General features: G+C 37.0%; 1 protein-coding gene across 3 annotated transcripts in view; it reads left to right on the forward strand.

The window, feature by feature from the left end:
- The window catches only part of HECTD2 (HECT domain E3 ubiquitin protein ligase 2), a 77,815-nt gene extending 60,184 nt beyond the window's left edge, over nucleotides 1–17,631 (forward strand). For all 3 annotated transcript variants that reach the window (XM_027062613.2, XM_053206878.1, XM_015061924.3), the window contains exons 16-21: nucleotides 2,567–2,641; nucleotides 3,738–3,825; nucleotides 3,912–4,018; nucleotides 5,293–5,408; nucleotides 13,234–13,377; nucleotides 15,139–17,631. In XM_027062613.2, the coding sequence (XP_026918414.1) occupies nucleotides 2,567–2,641; nucleotides 3,738–3,825; nucleotides 3,912–4,018; nucleotides 5,293–5,408; nucleotides 13,234–13,377; nucleotides 15,139–15,259 (651 nt within the window). In that variant the 3' untranslated portion in view covers nucleotides 15,260–17,631. The remainder of the gene's footprint in view (nucleotides 1–2,566; nucleotides 2,642–3,737; nucleotides 3,826–3,911; nucleotides 4,019–5,292; nucleotides 5,409–13,233; nucleotides 13,378–15,138) is intronic.
- Nucleotides 17,632–19,193: the final 1,562 nt, after the last annotated feature.

Genomic DNA, 19,193 nt, shown 5'->3' on the forward strand with positions numbered 1-19,193 from the left:
TTTAGTAGAGGAGTGGATACTATCCATATCCTTCTGACAAACCCCTATGATCATGTTTTTTACAGCTGAGTTTTCATAACTATCGGTCAGCAGGAAATTCTCAGTAAAGTCTTTGGCAAATAGCCTAGATGTGGAGAATCTCTGTTGCTAAGTATTCCTATCTAAATACCCCGGTGTTTTAATGGCCCGATGAGTTTGGTGCAGGGTTGGCGCCTTCCTGTGAAAGTTGAGAAACGTGTCCAGAACACGTGTTTGGTTAGAAAACTACTCTTTATACTCCTCAGTGGGTTGATACAAGGCACATTTTTGGAAGTTAGTTTGGGATATTTTCAATTAAGAGCATAAAACCACATTTTTATTAGACTTAGTAGTTAGAAAAAAAAGTATGATATGAGAGTTTACTCAAGTTAATAGAGTAGGATCTGATTAAGAAACTGAAAGGTCTCCCTTTTATGGTCTTGTATCTGCAACACACTAGCTATGACTCTGGATGATTCACTTAATTTTTTATCTGTAAAATGTTGGGAGTAGACTGATATCTGAGTTACTGTCTCATTTTAGATTTTTGTGATTTTTTTTGTCTCACATATCCAGTTTTTGTCAAATTTGTTACCAGTCTTCTCATTTTATTACTGGTTTTGGCCAATAAATTGCCGAATTTTATGATTAAAGTTATTCAAATTTGGCTCATTTAGGTCCAATTTTATTGTTGTTGTCAATAATAATGGATATTTTATGAATAACCATACCAAAACATTGTTTTATATTATGGAGCTGAAGATTTCACTGCACTAATTTCATATTCTTATGTTGGCTCTTTAATGAATCAAGATTCTGCATATACCAGGAGATCAGCTGTAGAAGAAATTAAGTTTCTGTACATGCATTAATCAAGATTAAAAGGATGTAGAAAAACTGCTGTGTTAGAGTAGTGGAATGTGGGTAATTTTTTTTAATTTTTATGAATGGATTATTTATTAATAGCACCTATTAAACGTTGCTACCTAATTTCCATTTCACATGGGGTAAATATATCCATAAAAATTTTTAATGCTTTTTTATTCAAATCTTTGTTTACCCATTTGTACACTGTATGTTTCTAAGAAGAGTAACAGGAAAGCAAAGAGAAACATGTAGAAGTAGACCGGTTTCTTAATTTAAGGACAGTATATGTGAACACAGGATGAAAAGTACAGAAAGTAAGTGAAATATTCAACGATGGAGCCTAGTGTGTGCTGTTAATAAATACAGTAATAAGTGCAGTAATACTCAACTGTTTCCTTAGACAAAGCACTAGAATTGTCCAGTGGCAACAATAAGAAATCTTCCCAACACAGTCTTGTGAAAATTACACTTGAGGGTGTTAGATGAGAATAGAAGAGAGTCCAGAATAACCTTGAATCAGCAACTGTAATATCTCTTCTGCTTAAGTCACTCCCGAATATGTTGTATTAAACAAGACCAGGGTATTCAAATGGTGTATAAAAATAGTATTCACATACTCTTTTTTAATTACACGTTTACAAAATCATTAAAAGTTTATGTGGGTAACTAATATTTTAGAAATAGTATATTATAGTTAAGAGTCTAAGACTGACAGTACAGGTAAAAAAAAAAATTCTCCACAAAAATAGGGGTTTGAAACTACAAAGTCTGGAAATAAAGGGCCTGTAGTCCTAAATAAAACAGATCTGAATATATAACTTCATGACCTATTAACTTTGTCATTAAAAGTTTCACTTCTGAAAGATGAGAAGTCCTTTCCCTTGGGTTCACCTACTAGTCCCTGGAGTTCTTAAAAATTTCAAACTCCCAATTATAATTTTCAGCATCCATAATTTTTATTAATAATTGAAGGATGACAAGCATACCAAATCTGTGCCAGCCTAGATTTGTATAAAATTTTCTGACTTTAATGGAATGGAAAATGTATTATGTATGTAAAATCTAACTATTCTGTTGTTTACCTTTTCTTCTAATAATTTAAAATAAACTATAATGTTTTTCATAAAACATGAAACATTTTTTAATAATGCATTAATTTTTCTGTTTGTAAATATTTGTTCATGGATAACATGAGTTACAGGAAACTATTTCTTCCACTGTTCTCACTTTTGGGGGGCAGAGGAGAGCACTGTAACAAATGTAGGAACCACTTAACATATATGAACTGTGTGTATTTATGCTTAAAAGATGAATCCTAATACAGTAGATTTTTTAAATACTACAAGTTCGTAAGTAGTAATGTTGCAGAAAGCAGTGATTTACTATGGAAACTGCACTCTTGCTACCTAAGAACAGATCCCAGAGTCATGCCTCCATCATCTCAACTGGATGTTTTCCTCTTATATGACTTTTTCTAGTGAGTTTTTCCAAGCCTTTTATGTCGTAGAAATCACTAACAAACATTACATTCCTTGGAAAATATATCCCAAATACTACCTTTAGTTCAAAATTGGAGTGTATCGACTCTACTCACATGTAAGTTAACTGAAGTAGACGTGCTTAACTATTTTAGGTAACATTATTTGATTTAAAAACACGGGTAACAGATTTCTTTTTACAGGAGTTGGCCCATGGGTTAAGTGAACTCCTATCATATGAAGGCAATGTTGAAGAAGATTTCTATTCAACATTCCAGGTACTATTAAAGGCAAATAGCTTTCTGTTAACCATGTATTTCATATATGAAAAAATGTCATTTGTTATTTAACACCTATCATTAGAAAAGATGAACAAGGATTAATCAGTACACACCATTCCTTGTCATAAAGGATCTTAACTCGATAAAGCAGAGACAGTGAAGTAGACACCTGTAGATGAGCAGTTAAGAGAGTGCCTAAAGAAATTCCTATGACTCTGCTAGACAACTGTCATATTTCCTTGACTCAGTTACTTTTTCACAGTTTTCAGCTTCTAAAAATAAGCCTCTCCTAATAAAAACTAAAAGAAACAAACGGGAAGCCTGGGTGACCCTGTTAGTTAAGCATCCAGCTCTTGGTTTCGGGTCAGGTCATGACCTCATGGTTCATGAGGTCGGGCTCTGGGCTGGTGGTGCAGAGCTTGCTTGGGATTCTCTCTCTCCCTCTCTCTTTGCCCCTCCCTGTCTTGTGCACGCATGCTCTCTCTTTCTCTCAAACAAAAATAAAAATAAGCCTCTATTTTAGCTTTATACAAGAAGATAGGAGCATGGGGCACTTGGGTGGCTCAGTTAGTTGAGCATCTAACTTCGTCTTGGGTCATATGTCACGGTTTGTGAGTTCAAGCCCCACATTAGTCTTGCTGTTGCTGCTGTTAGCACAGAGCCTGCTTGAGATCCTCTGTCCCTCTCTCTCTGCCCCTTCCCCTCTCATCCCTTCCCCCTCTTCCCCCCCCCCCCCGCCACCACCTCTCAAAAATGACTAAATATTTACAAGAAAAAAGTTAGAAGCGGGAACTAATGGTTCAGACCAAAATGGTCTCATTTCCATTCCCCTAACAATAATTGGGAGATGGAAATCAGAGTAATCCACATAGCTCCAAAAGCTCCAAAGACCTGTGTATTATCTAAATGGCCACACAAGTTTATGAACAGCTGTTAGGTGTTTAACTGTATTCAACAGAGAGGATTTGTCCCTGTAGTTTCTATATTTAAAACCAGGAAGAAAACTGTTCTTAAATGTCACAGGCCAGTTCACTGGATCCTACTATTAAATTAACCATAGCAATAAATACCGTGTGTTGGAATCTCCCATCAGGTTTTTCAAGAAGAATTTGGAATAATTAAGTCCTATAATTTAAAGCCAGGTGGTGATAAAATTCCAGTTACCAATCAAAATAGGAAAGGTAAGTTAGACACCATTTCTTAATTAAAATGCATTAATGTTTACCATTTACTTTTACTGTTTAACAGATATAAAATTGCTTTCCAGAATATGTACAGCTTTATGTTGACTTTCTTCTCAACAAATCCATCTATAAGCAGTTTGCTGCATTTTATTATGGATTTCATAGTGTGTGTGCTTCAAATGCCCTGATGGTGAGTTTAAAACTAATTTAGGCTTTTAATTAGGTTTTGTAATACTATAATAGTGACAAATAAGTCCTTAAGTATTTTAATAGATAAGCTTCTAAAATAGAAAATAATTTCTACTTTTTAAAGGTAGAGCTAGAAATAAAAAGAATTTTCTCATTTCAGCCTTAATTCTCTAATAGGAAAAAAGGCCAGTCAACTCTATTTTTCTTTCCTTGTGCTGTGTCTTATACTGTCTCTTTTGGGGCTTTAAGAATTTTCCTCAAGAGTAGATGAAGAGATCCCATAGGCTCAAGGTCTTAACGGAGTCAACACAAGCTCCCGGGCGAAAGCCACAACTTCTTCTGATTAAGGAACATATTGAAACTGCTTCTGGCTGCAGCTTGGAGTTATCATTTACCCATAGGAAATAGTTTGTCTTCAGAATCATGATGAACTCTCGTTGGTTTGGCTTGCCTTAGCTATGTGAATATGGGTCAGCTGCTATATAGAACACTGTGTCGGAAATATCCTAAGATAAAAGCATAGCTTTCTAAAGAAGCACTGCTCTCCACCCAAGCTACGTAGGGTGCACTGCATCATGCCACTTATATCTCCCCTCGGTTTTATTATGAGGGTTTGGAGTAAGGTCTTCCATTTGAGTTATTTTTATAGAAGAGAGCTTGTTTTAGAGTAACCTTTGTCACATACTTGTTGTTAAAAACACCTTTGAAAATGGAGCACTTTATTGAGTTCTAAGTGGATTTTGGCTGTGACGCACTGGTAGTTGTGGGGGTGGAAGGAGGGAAAATAAGAATGAAATGGCGTAGCATGGTCTCTGTTCTTAAGTTTTAATCTCTTTAGGTGGGAGACAATTTATATGGGTGAAAAAACAAGTAGGCGACATGAGACAGACTGTAACCCAAGTACCCAAATTCTGCATGCACCTAGAAGGTGCGTGGGGTATCGGGAGGAGGCTGGAGTAACTCAGAGTTTCAAGCAGGCTGTGGGGGGAGAATTGTAATTTGGATTCATGCTTAGTCATCTGCTTGTTTTTCTGGCAAACAGCTAATTACTATTTGCAAAAGGGAGAGCCTAATAGTTTGACAAGATTTATAAACTTGCAGAAGCAAAAATATCTTAACCTCGGTAGAAAAATAAAAATGGAGATTTTTCTTTAACAAAAATGGCTTGATTTACTAGAAGACATGTTATGTAATTTGATTCAGGGAAGATAGTTCCAATTTCACTTTTTTAATCATCACTTTTTATTATTATTTTGGGGAAATGACTGTTGGCAGCTGCTTCGTCCAGAAGAGGTTGAAATTCTGGTCTGTGGAAGTCCTGAGCTGGATATGCATGCTCTGCAGAGAAGCACTCAGTATGATGGCTACGCGAAAACAGACTTAACTATACGGTGAGCTCATTTCCTTCTGAAAGTGAGATTGCAGAGAGGGAATGAAAGAGAATGTGACTTATTTGTCAAATTCACAGTCTTTGAATCAAGTTAAGTTAGCTCAAATATTGTAGAGTCCCACCCTACCTTATTTTATCTTTAGAAAGTAAGGTGAGACTATTAAATATGAAATCACTTAGCAATCCCCTTGGGAGAAAGTGATCTAAGTAAGTTTCTATAAGACTATAGAAAATTTACTCTTTTTTTAAGTTTATTTATTTATTTTGAGAGAGAGGGAGAGAGAGAGCATGAATGAGCACAGGGAAGGGGCAGAGAGAGAGCGCAAGAATCCTAAGCAAGCTCCAAGCTGTCAGCACAGAGCCCAACTTGGGGCTCGAACTCACAAACAATGAGACCATGACCTAAGCTGAAATCAAGAGTAGGATGCTTAGCCTACTGAGCCACCCAGGCACCCCCTAGAGACTTTACTTTAAAAAAAATGACTTTGGGGAGGAGCCAAGATGGCAGAACAGCATGGAGGTTTTTTGTGTGTCTCACATCCATGAAATACAGCCAGACCAACACTAAACCATCCTTCACACCTAGAAAACTGATCTGAGGATTAACACAACAATCTGCACAGCCTGAACCACAGAATTCAGCAGGTACATGACACGGAGAGATAAACTTGGGGAAAGAGAAGCCGCAGAGGACAGGGAGCTGCTTTTGCATGCAGAGAGAGGGCGGAGACCATGGGAGAGAATATGGGAAAAGTACCCCCCGCTGAAAGCAGCTGGAGAGAAAGTGGAAAATTGGAAACAGCCACAGGGACTGAACTAAAAAGGGAGAAAGGAGAAAGTTTAAATTCCATTAAGACTATAAACAGGGAGCACAGAGTCTGAAACTCCACAGCTGATACCTGGAGGTGCTCTGTTGGGAAGGGCGAATCCCCAGGAGCAGAGTGGGGTCTGGGAGGTTCTCAGGCCACACGGGGATAACCAGTTCCACTGCTGGAAGGACATTTGGTAGAGGATGTGAGGCCATCTGGTCCCAGCAGACCCCAGAGAACAGCCACATTCACTGGTGCTGGAACAAGGTCATTAAGGGTGAAGCCTGGTGCCAGATGTGTGTTGTGATTTCTCATAAGCCTTGAAATGCTGCTGCTACACTATTTTGCAAACTTTTTCTGGGGCGGGCTGGCACCTGGTCACAGTCTCTGGGCATGTGCAGCAGCACGGTCCCGCAAGCGCTCCTGGGTGCGGCCAGCACCCGGCCATTGCTCGGTGAGACCCTCCACATAGGGGCTGAACGGGTCAAAGGCACAGTCCCTCAGATGAAAGGGGCCAGGAGAAACAGCCACATCTGAGACAAAACTCGGGAGGGAGGTGCTGCCTGGGGCTTGGTCATGGACTGTGTAAAAGCAGGGAGTGGACGGAAGCCAAGGACAAAGGACAGGTGCACAGTTGCTGATTGAGAACAGAGTTCCAATAGTAGAGACTGGGTAGCTGGGTGACGCAATTTTCACCACTCCGGTGTATACGCAACTACAAGCGCCATAACAATCCACCCCAGTAAGCTAAGCAGCGCCATCTAGTGGAGAACGGAACCATTACACTAAGCCACACCCAACTGGGCCAACCTCGCTCTTCAAGAACACAAGTCTCACTGCTGCTTAGTTTATGGACTATAAAGCACTTCATAGTTTGACTTCTAGTGGAAAATGAAGTAATTTAAGTCGTATTTCAGTCTGTTAGCCAGTCTGTCCAATTTTCTTTGTTTTTTTTCTTTTTTCTCTTTTTTGTTTCTCTTCTTTTTCTTGAATACAGAAAAAGAAAATTCATTTCTATTTTCAATTTTTATTAAAAATATTTTTCTTTAATTTTTTTCTACTGTATTTTTTACTTTTGTGTAAATATTTTCAAATTCTATTTTACTGCAGTCATTTCATTTTAGTCTACTTCAGTGTATTCATTTTTTTCAAATATTCAAACAATTTTTCTTTTTTCCCCCCTTTTTTCTCTAGTCTATCAGGCCACTTTGAACACCCAGACCAAAACACACCTAGGATCTAGCATCATTTATTTGATTTTGTGTGTGTGTGTGCTTGTTTTTAATTTTTTAATTTTAATATTGTTTTTAATTTCAATTTTTTATTTTAATTTTTCTACCTCATTAATTCCTTTTCTCCCTTTGAAATGATGAAACGAAGGAATTCACCCCAAAAGAAAGAGCAGGAAGAAACAACAGCCAGGGACTTAAACAACACAGATACAAGAAAGGTGTCTGAACCAGAATTTAGAATCACAATAATAAAAATACTAACTGGAGTCGAAAATAGATTAGAATCCCTTTATGCAGAGATAAAAGAAGTAAAAGCTAGTCAGGATGAAATAAAAAATGGTATAACTGAGCTGCAATCTCGAATGGAGGCCACAGTGGCAAGGACGGATGAGGCAGAACAGAGAATCAGTGATACAGAGGACAAACTTATGGAAAATAATGAAGCAGAAAAAAAGAGGGAGATTAAGGCAAAATAGCACGATTTAAGAATTAGAGAAATCAGTGACTCATTAAAAAGGAACAACATCAGAATCATAAGGGTCCTAGAAGAGGAAGAGAGAGAAATAGGGGTAGAAGGGTTATGTGCAGGCCAGAAAGGAGTGGCAGGATATATTCAATGTGCTGAATCGTAAAATATGCAGCCAAGAATTCTTTATCCAGCAAGGCTGTCATTCAAAATAGAAGGAGAGATAAAAGGTTTCCCAGACAAACAAAAATTAAAGGAGTTCGTGACCACTAAACCAGCCCTGCAAGAAATTTTAAGGGGGACTCTCGGAGGGGAGAAAAGATGAAAAAATAAAAATAAAAAACAATAAATAAAGACCAAAAGCAACAAAGACTGGAAAGGACCAGAGAACACCACCAGAAACTCCAGCTCTACAAGCGACATAATGGCAATAAATTCATATCTTTCAGTACTAACTCTAAACATCAGTGGACTAAATGCTCCAATCAAAAGACACAGGGTAATAGAATGGATAAGAAAACAAGATCCATCTATAAGCTGTTTACAAGAGACCCACTTTGGACCTAAAGACACCTTCAGATTGAAAGTAAGGGGATGGAGAACCATCTATCATGCTAATGATCAGCAAAAGAAAGCTGGAAAAGCCATACTTATATCCAACAATCTAGAAGTTTTTTTTAAATTTTTTTTTAGCATTTATTTATTTTTGAGACAGAGAGAGCATGAACAGGGGAGGGTCAGAGAAAGAGGGAGACACAGAATCTGAAACAGGCTCCAGGCTCTGAGCTGTCAGCACAGAGCCCAACGCGGGGCTTGAACCCACAGACCGTGAGATCATGACCTGAGCTGAAGTCGGACGCCCAACCGACTGAGCCACCCAGGCGCCCCAACAATCTAGACTTTAAAGTGAAGACTGTATCAAGAGATAAAGAAGGGCATTATATCATAATTAAGGGGGTCTATCCACCAAGAAGACCTAACAATGTAAATATTTATGTGCCAAATGTGGAAGCACCCAAATATATAAATCAATTAATCACAAACATAAAGAAACTCATTGTAGTAATACCATAATAGTAGGGGACTTCAACCCTCCACTCACAGCAATAGACAGATCATCTAATCAAAAATCAACAAGGTAACAATGGCTTTGAATGACACACTGGACCAGATGGACTTAACAGATATATTCAGAGCATTTTATCCTAAAGCAGCGGAATATACATTCTTCTCCAGTGCACGTGGAAATTTCTCCAGAATAGACCACATACTGGGACACAAAACAGCCGTCAACAAGTACAAAAAGATCGAGATCATGCCGTGCATATTTTCAGATCACAACGCTATGAAACTCTAAATCAACCACAAGAAAAAATTTGGAAAGGTAACAAATACTTGGAGACTAAAGAACATCCCCCTAAAGAATGAATGGGCTAACCAAGAAGTTAAAGAGGAAATTAAAAAGTTCATGGACGCCAATGAAAATGGTAACACCACAAACCAAAACCTCTGGGACGCAGGAAAGGCCATCATAAGAGGGAAGTATATAGCAATCCAGACCTTCCTAAAGAAGGAAAAAATATCTCAGATACACAACCTAACCTTATGCCTTAAAGAACTGAGGGGCGCCTGGGTGGCGCAGTCGGTTAAGCGTCCGACTTCAGCCAGGTCACGATCTCGCGGTCCGTGAGTTCGAGCCCCGCGTCAGGCTCTGGGCTGATGGCTCAGAGCCTGGAGCCTGTTTCCGATTCTGTGTCTCCCTCTCTCTCTGCCCCTCCCCCATTCATGCTCTGTCTCTCTCTGTCCCAAAAATAAATAAACATTGAAAAAAAAAATTAAAAAAAAAAAAACTGAGAACAGCAAATAAAACCCAAAACCAGCAGGAGACAAGAAATAATAAAAATTAGAGCAGAAATTAATGCTATCAAAACCAAAAAAATAGTAGAACAGATCAATGAAACCAGAAGCTGGTTCTTTGAAAGAATTAACAAAATTGATAAACCACTAGCCAGTTTGATCAAAAAGAAAAAGGAAAGGACCCAAATAAATAAAATCAAGAATGAAAGAAGAGAGATCACAACCAACACAGCAGAAATAAAAACAATAATAAGAGAATATTATGAGCAATTATACACCAATAAAATGGGCAATCTGGAAGAAATGGACAAATTCCTAGAAACATATATACTACCAAAACTGAAGTAGGAAGACATAGAAAATTTGAACAGACCCATAACCAGTAAAGAAATCGAATTAGTAATCAAAATCTCCCAAAAAATAAGAGTCTGGGGCCAGATGGCTTTCCAGGGGAATTCTACCAAACATTTAAGAGAGAGTTAACACCAATTCTCTTGAAGCTGTTCTAAAAAATAGAAATGGGAGGAAAACTTCCAAATTCTTTCTATGAAGCCAGCATTACCTTGATTCCAAAACCAGACAGAGACCCACTAAAAAGGAGAACTATAGACCAATTTCCCTGATGAACATGGATGCAAAAATCCTCAACAAGATACTAGCCAACTGGATCCAACAATACATTTTAAAAAATTATTCACCATGACCAACTGGGATTTATACCTGGGATGCAGGGCTGGTTCAATATCTACAAAACAATCAACATGATTCATCACATCAATAAAAGAAAGGACAAGAACCATCTGATCCTCTCAATAGATGCAGAGAAAGCATTTGACAAGATACAACATCCTTTCTTGCTAAAAACCCTCAAGAAAGTAGGGACAGAAGGATCATACTTCAAGATCATAAAAGCCATGTGTGAAAGACCCAACACTAATATCATCCTCAATGGGGAAAAACTGAGAGCTTTCCCCCTAAGGTCAGGAACAAGACAGGGATGTCCATTCTTGCCACTGTTATTCAACATAGTATTGGAAGTCTTAGCCTCAGCAATCAGATAACACAAAGAAATAAAAGGCATCCAAATCAGCCAGGAGGAGGTCAAACTTTCACTCTTCACAGATGACATGATACTCTACCAATCAAAAGATTCTACCAAAAAACTGCTAGAACTGATTCATGAATTCAGCAAAGTTGCAGGATATAAAATCAATGCACAGAAATCGGTTGCATTCCTATACACCAACAATGAAGCAACAGAAAGAGAAATCAAGGAATCGATCCTATTTACAATCGCACCACAAAACATAAAATACCTAGGAATAAATCTAACCAAAGAGGTGAAAAATCTATATGCTGAAAACTATAGAAAACTTATGAAAGAAATTGAAGAAGACACAAAAAAAGGGAAAAATATTCCATGCTCCTGGATAGGAAGAACAAATATTGTTAAAATGTCAATGCTACCCAAAGCAATCTACATATTCAATGCAATCCCTATCAAAATAACACCAGCAGCATTCTTCACAGAGCTAGAACAAACAATCCTAAAATTTGTATGGAACCAGAAAAGACCCCGAATAGCCAAAGCAATCTTGAGAAAGAAAACCAAAGCTGGAGGCATCACAATCCTGGGCTTCAAGCTGTATTACAAAGTTGTAATCATCAAGACAGTATGGTTCTGGCACAAAAACAGACATTCAGATCAATGGAACAGAATAGAGAACCCAGAAATGGACCATACACGTACGGCCAACTAATTTTTGACAAAGCAGGAAAGAATATCCACTGGAATAAAGAGTCTCTTCAGCAAGTGGTGCTGGGAAAACTGGACAGCGACATGCAGAAAAATGAACCTTGGACCACTTTCTTACACCATTCAGAAAAATAAATTCAAAATGGATGAAAGACCTCAATGTAAGACAGGAAGCCATCAAAATCCTCGAGGAGAAAGCAGGCAAAAACCTCTTTGATCTTGCCTGCAGCAACTTCTTACTCAACATGTCTCTGGAGATAAGGGAAACCAAAGTAAAAATGAACTATTGGGACCTCATCAAAATAAAAAGCTTCTGCACAGCGAAGGAAACAGCAAAACTAAAAGGCAACTGACAGAATGGGAGAAGATATTTGCAAACGACATATCAGACAAAGGGTTAGTATCCAAAATCTATAAAGAACTTATCAAACTCAACACCTAAAAAACAAATAATCCAGTGAAGAAATGGGCAAAAGACATGAATAGACACTTCTCCAAAGAAGATATCCAGATGGCCAACCAACACATGAAAAATGCTCAACATCACTCACTCATCATCAGCGAAATATAAATCAAAACTACAAGGAGATACCACCTTACACCTGTCAGAATGGCTAACATTAACAACTCAGGTAGCAACAGATGTTGGCAAGGATGCGGAGAAAGAGGATCTCTTGCATTGTGGGTGGGAATGCAAGTGGGTGCAGCCACTCTGGAAAACAGTATGGAGGTTCCTCAAAAAATTAAAAATAGAACTACCCTACAACCCAGCAATTGCACTACCAGGTATTTATCCAAGGGATACAGGTATGCTGTTCCGAAGGGACACCTGCACGCCAATGTTTATAGCAGCACTATCAACAGTATCCAAAGTATGGAAAGAGCCCAAATGTCCATTCATGGATGAATGGATAAAGAAGAAGTAGTATACACACACGCACACGCACACACACACAATGGAGTATTACTCGGCAATCAGAAGAAATGAAATCTTGCCATTTGCAACTATGTGGATGAAACTGGAGGGTATTATGCTAAGCGAAATTAGAGAAAGACAAACATCATATGACTTCATTGATATGTGGAATTTAAGATATAAAAAAGATGAACTTAAGGGAATGGAAGCAAAAATAATATAAAAGCAGGAAGGGGGACAAAATATAAGAGACTCTTAAATATGGAGAACAAACAGAGGGTTACTGGAGGGGTTTTGGGAGGGGGGATGGGCTAAATGGGTAAAGGGCATTAAGGAATGTACTCCTGAAATCATTGTTGCACTACATGCTAACTAATTTGGATGTAAATTAAAAAAATAAAATTTAAAAAAATTAAAAAATAAATAAAAGGATAGATTTTAAATTTTAAAAAATGACTTTGGTTCTAGAATTTTAGGGATGCTATACTTATAAGTAGAATTTTAATAGCACTGTACTGAAGAAATAAGAATTGTAAGTTATATAATAGAGAAATGGCTTTTGTACTATACCCTGTTGGACTACTTTTATAATTTTATAAAAATGTTACTTTTATAATAATGTTAGAAATAAGTCATACATAGAGGCTTGTCATTTGTCAATCTCACATTAAGGAGTATTATGTATGTTTAAGGGAATTTTTATCCTCAGAGCTTACTTTATGTTACTTTACTCTGACCTGCAGGATTTCTGACAAGACATTTTATATAAATTTCCTTTGGTGTTCTTTAGATATTTTTGGGATGTTGTGCTTGGATTTCCTCTTGATCTTCAAAAGAAGTTGCTACATTTTACTACAGGAAGTGACAGAGTGCCTGTAGGAGGAATGGCTGACTTGAACTTTAAAATCTCAAAGAATGAAACTTCTACTAACTGGTAACTTTCCAGATTGTAATTTTATTTTTAATCTGTAAAGTTTGCTAATAATAATATGCTTGGACTTAGAGGAGTCTTTCAGTCTGAAGTCATTTTCATAGAAAAATCTTGGGAGTAAAAACAAGCCTGAAATGAGAGAGTGTGCTTTAAAGTTCTCTGTTAATTTTTGAGACTTGCCAATGCTGACTGATAACCTATTGCCTTTTTTACAATGCTAAGTCAACTGCTTTGTAGTCCCTTTTAAAATCTAGCTGGCTTTTAGTAGAATATTGTGTAATGTTCATTTTTATTTAAAGGTTTTTTTTTTTTATTAAAAAATATTAAGGTGAGGAGTGCCTGGGTGGCTCAGTCAGTTAAGCGTCCAACTCTTGATTTCAGCTCAGATCATGATCTCATGTTTCATGAGTTCAAGCCCTGCATTGGGCTCTGTGCTGACTGCTTGGGATTCTTTCTCCCCCTTTCTCTGCCCTCCCCAGCTCGCTTTCTCTCTCTCTCTCAAAGTTAAAAAAAAAAAAAAAGGTAATCTGAGTTATGTAATTTAATACAAAGGTGACATTACATCTAAACTTTTCCTATTATTATTTCAGGGATTATTTTATGAGTTCCCATGGTTTAGGCATGAATCTTCCACAACTCTAGGATTTGCAGTAAGACATTCACAAAGATTAAATATAAGTGACCGTCAAAGATGTATACATCACTGTCATAGACCCACTAGGTTTTTGTTAAATAAGAATGTTAAATTTTTACATGGTAACAATATTGGTGTAAAGTCAGACTGATCTGAATTTGATTTTCGGGTGTGTGACTTCACCGGCTCTACAACCTGGAACAGATTACTTAACTCGTATATTCCCATGTTTAGTTTTCCTCATCGGTAAATTGAGGATAACAAAAATCTGTTTTTTAGATTGCTTTGAGTCTTAAACACTGCATATAAAAGCACTTGGCACAATGCTTATCATCGACCAAGCACTCAGTAAATGCAAACTGACTATAACAATTTTAAGTCTTTCAGTACAGAGGGCTGTCAAAGTTTAGTTTCTAATAATATAAACTTCTTTTAAAATGTTCTCCTTTTCCCTGGTACATTCCCTATTTTTATTCACGGACTTCTCTGACAACCTTTGTGATGCTGTGATGTTCATAAAGACTGAAGGAAGGGCCTAAGAAATCCGTAGCCTCTAGGGTGAAGATAGATACACAGTGTCATGGAGGAGAGGATGGGGGGGGGGGGGGTGCTGCGCTGAGGGCTGCGGCATGGAGAGTACAGATATCAAGTATCCAGGAGTGATCTTTTTATTACTTTTTGACGGTCAAGACTGAAATTATAGTAACAGTTATATTGTCTACCATCCTGCCTGTTTAAATCTTTTAAACAACCCACTTGGATGGCTTATCCTGTCATGGTGGCAAGGACACTAAGATTTGGAGACATGAAGCTACTGGAACAAGGTCCCATGGCCAGTAGTCGGGGAGACAGCATTCAAATTCAGTCTGACTCCAAACATAATGCCTCTAGGATGAAAGTTTCCCAGGAGCACGGGGACATTGACTGCCTTGTCTTCAGAGGCTGCCTCAGTGTCTAGACTGGTGCCGATAGGTAGTAGTACTCTGTAAGTATCTGTTCAGCGAAGGGATTGATGAGCCGCCTCCTACCATAGTGAAATAGATTTGAATTGCCCTGTTTGAAAGTAGTTTAGCAGCTATCCTGTATGTATTTTGAGACTTAGTATCTTTAAAATACATTTTTTCCCCTAGGTTGCCTGTGGCCCACACCTGCTTCAATCAACTTTGCCTTCCCCCCTACAAGAGCAAAAAGGACCTGAAGCAGAAATTGATCATTGGAATTTCAAATTCAGAAGGTTTTGGACTTGAGTAACCTAGAAGACTTGAAATATATTTTATATGTAGCATTCACTTCCCTCTTATTGTGCCTTTAACCTTTTCATGTCTCTGTCTCACAACACCTTGACAAAGCTCACCAACTTTAAAATACTGATTTTTTTTTTTTAAATCGAGTATGAAGTATGTTCAATGGGGGAGGCACGATTTTCTAAAAACACAGAAATCGCTCGAGTAAGGAAGAGACCAGACAGCAGAGACAGGTGTGGGTCCGGCCCCTCTTTTTTATAGCACTTTATGATTCTCTGTAAGTAGCTTCTCACAGGTGTTCCACTGGGAAAGCAAAGCACAGTGAAGCACGCGTTGACCCCGTCGCGGAGCCCAGTGGCAGATTGCGTGCTGCCAGCACACGTAGCAACGCACATAGCTCCATTCTCATTCATGTAAGGCATGTAGCCATATTTTCATACACCTGAGGGCAACAACAAACAGCAGTATAAATGCAGTTTACAGGGTTTTTTGATATACTGGCTTTGGTCCTATAAGATTCTTTTCAACTGTTGCTGAAAAGCATGTAAATAACTACAAACTAGCCTGAGAATAATGGGATTTTGATAGTGCCATTTATTGCTAAAAGATTTATTTTTACAAAGTAAATTCAGGGTTTTAGATGTGTATACAGCTTTTACAAATCAATAAAGATGACTGTACAGGAGTGTTAACTATTTTCAGACCATTGGGTTCGAGGTTATGTTCTTTTAAGTAACGTTAGTCTGCATGCACGTTGGCAGTAAACTAGTTAGAGTATTCTGTAATATTTGTATAATGATCATTTCTTCTTAAGGGTCAGAATATTAGGAAATCAGATCTAACTAATTGTTGATAAATTAAGTCAATTACAAGCACAAAAGAAAAGAACTGTTTTTATACATACTTTGACATACAAGGCTTATTTCTAGTATTTTTGATCACCAGTTGTACTGAAACACTAATTTTTGCTAAAGGCTAGGATAAGATATTTGACAAAAGTGAATACAATAATAACATCTGTGTCAAAATGATATAGCTTGGTGTAAAAATAAAGTTCAACATTTTGGCCAAAATGTTTGTATTTCACTGGATTCTGAATGTAGTAAATTCAAAAGTTCCCTTTTTGGAGTTTCTTAAAAAAGCAGCATGTAAAAAGAAACTACATTTTAAGTGAGACAGTAAATGGTTTTCTTTTTATTTACAGCAAATGAAGCAGTTTTATTAGCATGTTACAAATATTTTCGAATCAAGACTTCTTTATTATACTTTGAATAGCTTTCCTTCAGAAAACTCTGAAGATGTATTTGCAATAATAATGAAGCCAGCATTTAGTACCAGCATATGGTTCACAGGCAAATAATACTGTCCCCCAATTTTTTCTCAGTTACACTGTTTTCTTACTGCTCTGCTTCCTGCACCCAACCAGCAGAATTCTTTTAGGGTGGAGGAACGAATTAACTCATTCTCCTGTAGTTCGAAAGCCAATTCGCCAATCTTCAAGGAAAAGGAGTTAATTACTTTGTTTACTATTCTCTTTAAGACGGAAGTGACTCTGCTTTTCCATAGGGTATACTATGTCAAGGATTTTTCTTCTTAAAAACCTTGGAAAATCCTAAGAAAGTTCAAGGCATGTTGGTTTTGTTTCGTTTGCTCTGTTTTTTATCCATATGCAAATAAAACTGCTTCTCGGTTACTCTGCTTGAAATAGAACGTAAGATGTTTAATGTAGGTTACTGCTTACTAGTAAGCACAAAAGAATCATGTATAAGAAATCAGACTTAAGTGTTTTAAATAAAATGTAAACAGTTTTTATTTGGTAGAGACGGGAAAATTGTGCTGGCTTGGTCTGCATGTTTAATGATGTGCTTGTATATCGATAGCTATGTCACTTTTAAATAAGTACACAAGCAAGCCAAATTTTTAAATGACAAAGTCCATAAATAACTGGAAAACTATTGTTGTCTGTTGTTAATAAGTTGAAATTTGTAACCATTTATCACTTACTTACACATTGCCTTTATTTATTTATGTTCTGTTTTTGGTTTACAGTGTAATAATACCTCATTTTTTTAAAAAAATCACTACTGTTCTATTTCATTAATTTAAATAGCTAGAAAATTCATGTAGTTGCTTTTTTAAATATAATCTGTTAAGGAATTCTTGATTTTTATATCCGCCACAGTAAATTAAAGCATTGCACAGTATTTATCAGTATTTACAAAATGTCCTGTCCTTTTTAAATCTTTGCTTAATCATATTTTTGTCTGTATGATCAAAAGTTTTTAATGGTCTGTCTTTTTTGTACAAATCTGTATTGTATTAAGTTGTTCATTTCTGGAAGAAAAATTTTCAAATATTAAAGTTATGCAATCAGTCAGGCTTCAGCTCAATTTTTTAACATTTGGCAATTACTTAAAACCATTAGTTTAAAATACATTATAAAAGCAAACTATTCTTTTCACTACACTCTTAAACTAGTGCTTAGGAAAACTGCCAATACATACAGCTTCAAAAGCTATGTGTTAATATTGACACCAAATAAAACCAACTTCTTTCACATTATTTTCAGTATGAAACAATGTATATCCAGTGTCTGGATGGTCACAGATATTCTGCCAAATGAATGTTAAAATGCCATGGAGACCACTGGAAACAAACTAAGTATGGCATTTCATTGGCTAGCTTCAGATCTTATGTGTTCCTCCCCAAAACCATTAGTTTGGCCATTTCCCCCTTGCCCACATCTCCTATGCTTAAGGAAAAGAGAGAGGAGATTGTGAGAATGTAGGGGAGAATATTATGGGTGATTAATGGAAGAAGGTAGATAACTGATTAACAGAAGATAGGGTGAATAACAGAAGAGAGGGTGAGAGAAAGACCAGGGTGGTCTTTCACAGGAGCAAATACAAGATCAGTTCACCCAGATGGCCACACAGCCGTTAATCCTTTAGGTTTACCAGTCGTGCTTTGGAGCCAGACTGCCTGGGTTGGGGTTTACTATGTACTACTTTTGTTTCCTTGGGCCAGTTACTTACTCTCCTCACACCTTGATTGCTGCTTGAAAATAATTTGTTAATGGAGCTAACAAACCTACCTACCTCGTAGATAGGGTTGTAGGAAGATTAAATGCATTAATGTGTGTAAAGCACTCACAGTGCCTGGCATATAGTAAACCGTATGATGTGGTGCAAGAGGAACCATGGTGGTAATGGGGTAACATCTTAAAACCCTGGCTTCTGAAGCCTTCTGGAGGTTTTGGTCTATCAGACATGAGGGCCAACCACAGATTAAAGAACACAAAGAGCTTCTGAGGCATTGAAATGATGTTAAAAGAATATTTCTTATTCTAGAAACAGCGTCAGAATTTATCCCATAATCATTTATGTGTTTGTATGATGACTATTATTAGTATAGATTATGCATCGCAGAGATCTTCTAGTATGAGGCCTGACTTTCATGATGCAAATTTTTAACTGTTACTGTAGTCCATAAAATAAAACATTATATAGTTTGTTTAGATTTAACCACGTATTTACAATCTCCTTGCACACCATTCCCTTGTCTGTTGTTCCTCACACTTACCTCCGGGATCAATTTTCTTCCTCCTAAGTTACAATTATTAAAAGCTCTTTTAATGTTTGTTGGTAGTAAATTCTTTTTTCATTTGTCTGAAAATGACTTTCTTTCACTTTTATTCATGAAAGATTCATTTAGCATGCATTTTTATGTTGATGCTTTCTGTGGTTTTTTTCTCTTAGGACTTTTAATATATTAATCTACTATCTTTGGGTTTCATTGTTGATATGAAGTTAGCTGTCGGTGTAATTGCCATTCCTTGGTAGATAATCTCTTTTTCTCTACTTTTAATATTTTCTCATGACACTGCTGAACATCAATGACATATATAGATATATATACACACATATATAAAAACACAGAGC

Source organism: Acinonyx jubatus, chromosome D2 (genome assembly GCF_027475565.1).
Source record: "Acinonyx jubatus isolate Ajub_Pintada_27869175 chromosome D2, VMU_Ajub_asm_v1.0, whole genome shotgun sequence".
Taxonomy (NCBI): domain Eukaryota; kingdom Metazoa; phylum Chordata; class Mammalia; order Carnivora; family Felidae; genus Acinonyx; species Acinonyx jubatus.